This window comes from Prunus dulcis, chromosome 2 (genome assembly GCF_902201215.1).
Source record: "Prunus dulcis chromosome 2, ALMONDv2, whole genome shotgun sequence".
NCBI lineage: Eukaryota > Viridiplantae > Streptophyta > Magnoliopsida > Rosales > Rosaceae > Prunus > Prunus dulcis.
In genome coordinates, this window is record NC_047651.1 from 13,407,191 (window position 1) to 13,416,136 (window position 8,946).

General features: G+C 39.8%; 3 protein-coding genes and 1 long non-coding RNA gene across 4 annotated transcripts; 1 reads left to right on the forward strand and 3 right to left on the reverse strand.

The window, feature by feature from the left end:
- Positions 1-1,101: 1,101 nt before the first annotated feature.
- LOC117619844 lies at positions 1,102-3,315 on the reverse strand. Its single transcript, XR_004584629.1, has 3 exons — positions 2,978-3,315; positions 2,597-2,665; positions 1,102-1,454 (listed from the first exon to the last, which is right to left on the reverse strand). It is a non-coding gene; the product is annotated as an uncharacterized LOC117619844 (long non-coding RNA).
- Positions 3,316-3,779: 464 nt separating this feature from the next.
- LOC117618170 (probable LRR receptor-like serine/threonine-protein kinase At3g47570) lies at positions 3,780-5,064 on the reverse strand. Its single transcript, XM_034347776.1, has 2 exons — positions 4,329-5,064; positions 3,780-4,183 (listed from the first exon to the last, which is right to left on the reverse strand). Exons 1-2 carry the CDS (start codon positions 5,062-5,064, stop codon positions 3,780-3,782), a joined length of 1,140 nt encoding a protein of 379 aa, XP_034203667.1.
- An 8-nt stretch (positions 5,065-5,072) lies between these two features.
- On the reverse strand, positions 5,073-6,309 carry LOC117618171 (putative receptor-like protein kinase At3g47110). Its single transcript, XM_034347777.1, has 2 exons — positions 5,878-6,309; positions 5,073-5,480 (listed from the first exon to the last, which is right to left on the reverse strand). Exons 1-2 carry the CDS (start codon positions 6,307-6,309, stop codon positions 5,073-5,075), a joined length of 840 nt encoding a protein of 279 aa, XP_034203668.1.
- Positions 6,310-8,019: 1,710 nt separating this feature from the next.
- LOC117618172 lies at positions 8,020-8,823 on the forward strand. Its single transcript, XM_034347779.1, has one exon. The coding sequence runs from the start codon at positions 8,020-8,022 to the stop codon at positions 8,821-8,823; it is 804 nt and encodes a 267-aa protein (XP_034203670.1).
- The last annotated feature ends 123 nt before the right edge of the window (positions 8,824-8,946 follow it).

The window sequence follows — 8,946 nt, forward strand, 5'->3', positions numbered from 1 at the left end:
CACAGGTTATATTTTCGGCATTCTACTTATTAAAAATGCTGTTATTTAATCTATGCCTCTTTCTGTCTCTCCCCTTTTTTTTAAAACATTTGCTCAAGAATGAATAATAGTAGTAGCTACTTAATTAATAGTCAATTTGGTTGTTCTTCAGTTCTAAATGGAGCTTCTTGTTACTAACAAATTCCATTTTTGATGTAAAGAATGATCACAGTAATGTCGACACGCGGTTATGATGGTAGCTGAAAGGGCAGATCCAGATCTTGGCGGCGAAGTCGACACGCCAGAAGGGATTGAAGGCGGCAGATAAGGGAGCGTGGGGATGTCAGGGTGGGTGGGCGAGAAGGGACTTTGTTTGCCATCTTCGACATTTTTTCTGAAGTCTTAGCTCCCAAAAATACAATTTTTTTTAATGGGTTTTGGGGTTTGATCGGATTGGAGTTAAAAGTGTGCCTTCAGAAAAGGGCGCTAGTTTTGAGTCAGTGGGTCCCAATATTTTTCTCTCTCTCTTTTTCTTCAACTTTTCCTTAAAAATAATATTTTATTCGTACTTTAATCAATTTAAAATTTTAAAAATAAATCATATGGGACCCACAATGTCACATAGGCAATTAACGAAGAGATCTGACGAAAACCCTAACGGCAGAACCATATTGTAACAAATTTAAAAAACCGAAGTATGTGATTGTTAAAATTAAAAATGTATTAACTAACATGTTTTAAGAGTGTAACCACATGATACTAAACTATAATTAACCCTTTAAACAATTGACTTAAATTTCCAAAAGTGGATGGAATATTTCCTGAGAAGGAGTTAAATGCGGACATACCACTATTAGCAATTGAGAAAATGTAATAAACAAGTGAAAATCTGTAACCTATGATCGCTTACGATCGGCCTGCCCAACACAAATTATAGAAATCAAAGCAAAAGGCCCAAATGAAGCCAACAATTACAAAACCGTCCACTAGCATGGCCCCCAAATAATGTAGCGAACATTCATCGAAAAAGAAAGAAAAACTCTTTTATTTAAGGGATCTTCACTAATATACCCAAAATAGGAGCTGAAATTATAAAAAAAACCCCACATGAAAAACACTTCATAAACACACCCAAAATCCATTTATTAAATAACAAATTAGTGTTGAAGTTCCAATAAATTACAGCACTGCCACTATCAAGCCCAACAGAAAAAAAACTCAAAAAACACCCAAAACAAACATTTATTAAAAAGCCCAAACTTTTTTTTTTTTTTTGGGTTACAAAAAGTCCAAACATTTTATTACAACACAAAACTGTCTCGAAAACCGTAACTTCAAGCACGCATCTTCATTAAACCATCTCTGCAAAACGTCTCTTCATTTCACCGTCTTCATCATTTATGCAAACTAAAACTCCATAACTACCACCAAGCTTGATCTACTTTTAAAAACCAACACTACACACTAACCTCCACCTACAAAACAAAGACAAAATTTCAGAGAACAATTTCAACAAGAAAAGGCTTCAAAGGTAAGACATTTAAAAACCAAACCTTTATTGTAATATTGATTAATTGCTGTAAAGTTCCAGTCTATGGTAATAACAGTATTTTAGATTCAAATCCAAGACAAAATCTTGGAACTATATTCAATTTTCACTATTGGACTAGCTGCATATGACTATAAAATAGTCAGTTTTCAGCAACTCAAAAAAGAAAGAGATATTTAGTCAAATACAGATTCTTAACATTGTTGGTTTACTGTCATGTTGATTAATGGCTGTAAAGTTCTAGTATAAGGTAATAACACTACTAGTTTACTTTCATGTTGATTAATGGCTGTAAAGTTCTAGTATAGGGTAATAACACTGATTGTTTCCTCTAAAATCCTATTTCGAATGCATGTCTACCACCGTAAAGTTCTAGTATAGGGTAATAACACTGTTTGTTTCCAATGAAATCCTGTTTTGAATGCATGTCTACCACTATAAAGTTTCAGTACAGGGTAATAACACTGCTTGTTTCCTATGAAATCCTATTTCTAAGGCATGTCTACCATTATAAAGTTCCAGTATAGGGTAATAACACTACTATATTCTTCTGAAATCCTATTTCTAATGCATGTCTACTCCTTGTAAAGTTCCAGTATAGGGTAATAACACTATTAGATTCCTCTGAAATCCTATTTCTAATGCATGTCTACCCCTTGTAAAGTTCCAGTATAGGGTAATAACACTACTAGATTCCTCTGAAATCCTATTTCTAATGCATGTCTAACTCTTGTAAAGTTCCAGTATAGGGTAATACCACTGCTTGATTCCTCTGAAATCCTATTTCTTATGCATGTCTACCCCTTGTGAAGTTCCAGTATATGGTAATAACATTGCTAGTTTCATATAAAATCCTATTTCTAATGCATGTCTACCACTGTAAAGTTCCAGTATAAGGTAATAACACTGTTTGTTTCCTATGAAATCCTATTTCTAATGCATGTCTGTAAAGTTCCAATATAAGGTAGTAACACTGCCACCTAATATTAAATTATAGTCGACTCAAAAACCAATAGTGCATAAACAGAAAAAACACGAATATACTCAGATTCAATTGAAAAAACATACCTCATGTGATAACCGAATCAAATATCACAAATTTGTAACCGCAGCTCAAACCAAAACACAAAAGCAAATCTACAACCAAACCGAATATGGAATCAATCCAAATTATAAACAAAAAGAAATTAAAATCACAATTTAAAACTCAAACGAATATCTAAATACAAATTAGAACGAAATCAGAAAATCCAATGGCTTATCTCCAAATCGACAATAACAAAAATAAACATATAAAATCAAGAAGAATTGGATCTACATTTCAAATATAAACTACAAAACTGCAAAAATTATGAAATCTTAACTAGCAACTTAATTAATCGAACATGAAATCACCCAAATCAGCCTACAATAAAATCGAATATGAATTCAAATAAAAAAATCAAATACCTCAAAATCGAAGATTGCAGATCGAATAGGATTTTATACTGAGCCAAGTCACCAATGCACCATGAGCCATTTCATCCCCTGAATCCACCAAGTCATTGTCCATTTGCTCATGTTGCAAATCCTCCAAAATTTGCACAGATCCAGCATCTAATGGATTGCCATGCCAGTGCCAGTGCCTCTGACTTCAGCTTCTGTCGTGCCATTTGGACTAACATGATTGAAGGCAGAGGCTTCGTCAACTCCATCTTCCAAAGCATTACTGCTTGATGTTCCCTAAATTGAGATGGCTGCAAAGTTTTGATCCACGGGCTTGGAAAAGGGTCTCCTAGTTTTCCTATATCCAAAAGATCATAATCATATGACTTCATCATTCTTATTCTTTTTGAGAGAGAGAGAGAGAGAGAGAGAGAGAGAGAGAGTTACTTGAGAACAGAGCTTATGATTTCATTGTCAAAACTAAGGTGGAAGAACAAAACTAAAAATTGGGGTTGAAGATGAAGATGAGAGACTGGAGGTCGTGAGTTCTGATCTAGTGTTTATTAGGAATTCCAATTTTATGTTAAAAGGGTAATAAAGGTATTTCATCTTAATAATTAAATTAAAAAAAATATACAGCTGTTGATTTTTGGGTTTATTTTGGGTGTGTTTATATACATTAAATAGTATAGGGTATTTTTATAGTTTTATGTCTAGAAATGGGTATTTAACTAATTTTCTATTTATTTAATCAAGCAGACCTCTCATATCTTAGTTTAGACAGTAATGAAATTCTGGATACAAAGGAAACAGTATTACATATGCTCTATTGGCATATTTTATTTGCTCTAAGTTTGTTTCTTATTCGGCACATTTCAGCCATAGCGTCAGTAATATCCAACCGCTCTCTAGGCAACTCTGCAGAGCAAGCAACACCAATTTCTAAAACTGAAATCCAGCTCTCTTCAATGTTGATGTGAGCCCTTTTGCTATCCTCATTAAGACGATTGTTTGCACTGCTCATCTCCCTGTCTACTTTTTCTTGAACAAGAACCGGATCCACAATTTCTATCACTTGGTCGGGCAGAGCTTCCTTGACAAAGCCATGAAGGTTTGAAGTTCCTTGAAACATGTCGTCGGTTGGTCTTTTTCCTGTAAACATTTCCAACAGGAGGATGCCATAACTGTAGACATCACCTTGTGTCCACACTTCATGTCCCATACCATACTCTGCATTTGCACAATTCAAAACACAATATTCTAATTTATATTTAATTAAGTGCCCACAGCTCTACTTCCATGTTTCAAACTACTAAAAAAATATGTGTGTAGAAGAAAAACAATTCAAAACTGAAAAAGGGAAGTATTTATTTACCTGGAGGAGTATAACCAATTGTTCCTCTTACACCAATGGAGCTTGATTGATAAGCAGAAGAGTTTTCAAACGGCTTGATTAGGAATCTTGCCAATCCGAAGTCCCCTACATGTCCGACCATATCCTCATCGAGAAGAATATTGCTAGGTTTGAGGTCGCAGTGAACTATTGCCGTCTCACAATGATGATGGAGATAATCCAATGCCATCGCAACTTCGATAACAATGTTCAACCTCTCACAAAATGTTAAGCTCTTTGGTCTCTCATTTATCTCACCAATTTTTTGCGTTGGATGCAGCCATTCATCCAAGCTCCCATTAACCATGAACTCATAAATTAAAGCCTTGAAATCATTACCCTGATAATCAGAACCCGAACATGCCGAGAGTACCTTCACAAGATTACGGTGTCTAATATTTTTCAAGGCCACACACTCAGCAGTGAAACTTTTATAAGCTCCGCGGTGGACCAGGTTGAGTACCTTGATGGCAATTGTTGTTTCAGCTCTCTCAAGTACTCCTTTATAAACAGACCCAAAACTGCCCATACCAATCAAATTGGCAGAGGAAAATCCATCAGTAGCTTTCAGAAGACTTTGGTAAGACACGGTGAGAAATTTTTCTGAATCACTTGAAGTGGGATCCTTTTTCGCCCTCCGTGAGTAACGGAAGTACAAAATGGCTAGTGTGAAAGTAACTCCATGAACCGCACTAACTAGAGAGATAATCAATTTCATGGTTGGGCTCAATCCTCTCTTGTTAGAGTGTTGCAGTTTGCATTTTGGCAATTGAAACTCCGGTATGCCCCGCAAAGTTTACTATTTCCTCTAACTGATGTGGCAGTTGCATTCTTGAAAACTCCTTTGATAGGCACCATGCCCTCAAAATTGTTATCAGATAGATTCAAAAGTTGCAAAACTTTGAAACGCTCCAAGAATTCCGGAATCATGCCTGACAAGTTGTTGCCAGATAGGTTTAATGCTCTAATACCTCTCAGTGAACCCAAAGATGATGGAATTGTGCCTTGGAAAAAGTTTCCTTGGAGGTCTAGAGATTCTATTTTGATGCAACTACCAAGGCTTGCAGGAATTTCACCGGATAACATGTTTTGAGAAACATTTAAATACTCAAGATTTATAAGTTTTCCTACTTCCTGAGGAAGGGGACCGGTGAAACAGTTTCGGGATAAATCCAAAAAAATATATGAAGATGATGGACCGATGATTTTTGGGGAAATGATACCGCTGAGATTGTTTCTTGGAACAGACAAGATTTCCAAATTGTGAGTGTCCTAAACTTAAAGGTATATTTCCTTGAAGGTTATTGTCATCGAAATATAAAATAGTTAATTGACTTAAATTTCCAAAAGAGGAAGGAATTTCCCCAGAAAGAGAGTTTATAGCTAAATCCATTGAATATAACTTTTGAAGCTTGCCTAGATCAGGGGGGATTTCACCAGAAAATTGGTTCATAGATAGATACAGGCTTTCCAGGTTAACTAAATTTCCAATCCCATTTGGGATGCTTCCTACTAATCTATTGTCACTTACATAGAACCGGTCAAGAGAAGAAGACAAGTTCGCTATGCATTGAGGTAAGACACCCCCAAAATTGTTTATATTGACGCCCAAAACTTTCAAACGAGTGGCGTTAGCCAAATCGCCAAGAAAACCCAAGTCACGGCCAAATTCTCCACTTCCAAGATGATTCTGATTAAGAACTAACCGCTGAAGCCGATGCAATTTTTTCAGAGAAGGGACTTGTCCATGCAGTTGATTTCCTACCAGTCCCAGATGATATAGGTTTGAGGCATTAGATAATGAAGCAGGAATAGGTGCACTAAAATTGTTGTTGTCAATACCAAAATGAATGAGATTTGGCAAGGCATTACCTAAGTTTAAAGGCAACGTCCCTTGGATGTTGTTGTTTACAATTCCAATATGTAGTATAGAAGAAACATTGAAGAATGAAGAAGGGATCATACCTGACAGCCTATTTACGTCAGTGTGGGAACCAAATTAAACCTAAATCCTAGGTCAAATAATTAGGCCAATCAATTTCGGAATTATTTGACCTAATTAGGAGTTACCTAACCTAATTGGGAGTCACCTAATCAAATTGGGGTTACTTGATCCTCGCCTTAATTAGGGATTCGGTTAAATCTCTAATCCCTAAATACACCAACCTCACCAACCACACCAACCTCACCAACCTCACCAACTACTCCAACCCCACCAACCTCTCCAAGGCCACTATAAATACTTGGTTACGCACAAGGATGAGGTACGTCAGAACTACTACTAAAATCTCTACAGAAAATTCCTCTCAAACCCTAGCCACCTATTTTCTCTCTCTCTTTTACATAAGGCTCCGGCCGCCCGATTTATATTATAAATACATCACGTACCCTATTTTAGCTATCGTTTCTCTACAGATCGATTGAACTAACATAGGCATCGGAGGGCCTTTGGCCAACACCCCCGAGGTGTGGTCCTCTTATTTGTTCTATTTTGCAGGGAGAAAGAGGGGACAAAGAAGAAAGGGGAATCTTCCGAACCGAATATTCTCGTAGGGAAATTTGCTCCCACAAATTGGTGCTTTCGTTGAGAGCATGAGTTACTCAACGCGTGCTGAAGGAATCCCTTCCTCCTATTTTTCAATCCACCAAAGCCTTCCAAACAACCATGGTTGGAAGCAAGAAGACGAGAGGCAAAACTGCTGCGATGGCTAGATCCGCAATGGCCCAAAGCCATTCAACCCGCGATCCCGCGATCGACATGGTGGCACCACCACCTCTCACCACCATGCCACCTACCGGACCTCCAGCTGAGACCACCGCACAGGCCACCGCCACCGAATATGGTGGAACCTCCCATCAAGGCGGGCTCGTTACCACCACCGACTTAGGCCCGGTCTTGGAGCAACTTCAAGCATTCCCTTCATTGCTTCCACGCTCCACACACTTCTCTCCTCCCAATCCAAGAAGTCAAGCAGACCTTAGTCTGAGAGTTAGCCAGCTAGCTCAGAGAATGGACGACCAAAGCAGTCTGATGTGGCAGCTCCTCAACCAAATAAGCTTGGTTCAAAACCTTGGCCTTGGACAAGGGGTCGAAGAGAGAAGGATGGACGAACGCGACGATAGGCAGAACGACGAGTACCAAGCACGTCGAGCAGGAGTAAGCAGACAAGGCGAGGGACAACAACGTGATAGGCCTGCCGACATGTCGCAAGCATCCGCGAGCCACTCTCAGAGAAGACGAAGTCACCCATCCAGGTTGAGCCCAAGGAATGACATGCGCAATAGGCTGGGCCCACGACTTGACATCCATGCCCGCCTGGGCCCGCAGGGAAATGTACATCAAAGGCTAGGTCTCCAGGGAGGTCAGCCAAACAACCATTGCAACGAGGATTGTGAAGAAATACGCTCAGCTATCCGCTCGCAGAGGAGCATTCACGAAAGGCAAGGCCCCCAGGGAGGACAACTGGATAACCCTCACAATGAGGATCATGAAGAAAGGCGCTCCGCTGCTCACCCACGAAGAGTCGACTCTCACCAACAAGCTACAGAGAATCCTTCACAAGCACAGTCCACCAATGCGCCACCTTGGTAGCGCAGGCGAAAAGGTCGACCCTCGGAGGACAATGAGGAAGTCAGTCAATATCGTGGAGGTCACCAACGTAGCCGACTAGCAATGTGTGTAGAAGACGTCGAGAAGCTCGTGAATGACCGACTTCGATACATGAAGACTGGAGGAAACTTCGAGGATTCACTACGTAAGGAGATGGACCAGGTGAACTCTACGCCTTTCACCCTCGATATCGAGCAGGCTGCTCACCCGAAGCGATTCATAACGCCTTCATTCAAGCATTTCAAAGGGGATTTCGATCCCGAGAGCCATCTAAAGCACTTCAAAAGTATCATGATCTTCTACAAGGCTAACGAAGCGCTGATGTGGAAGGTGTTTGCAATGACCTTGCAAGGAGCAGCCCAAGACTGGTTCCACACCTTGCCATCTGGGTCAATCAGTAGTTTCAAGGAGTTAGCTTACGTCTTCATCAAAGAATACACTTCTTACCGGACGATCAAGAAGAACCCTGACCACCTGTTTAACCTGCAAAAGAAGGATGATGAATCCCTCCGAGATTACATCAAGAGGTTCAAAGCAGAAACGGCAAACATCATTGGATGTGACGATCGAATTGCGTCATCGGCCTTCAAGAGGGGCTTGCCAATTGAGTGTGAGATGTATCGCGAGTTGACCATCTCTCCTTGCCAAACACTAGTAGAAGTCTTCGCGACAGCAGAGCCCTATGCACTTTGGGACGATGACCGGACCGCAGCAAAGAAAGCTACCAAGCAAGACGATCAACCGGTTGAGCCGGCAAGCCAAAGAAACGACATGATAAAAGACAAGGATGGAGGCAAGCGCGAATTACACCCTCAAGGAGGTGCTCCAACAACTGAGAGCTACACCAAGTTCACTATTCCGATATAGCAGATCCTAGCCCAAGTAAAGAACATGCCTTGGTTGAAGAAACCATCGCCTTTGAAGGGAAACCCAGCCAATAAGGATACCAGTAGATACTGCGAATTCCATGAAAGGCACGGTCATTACACA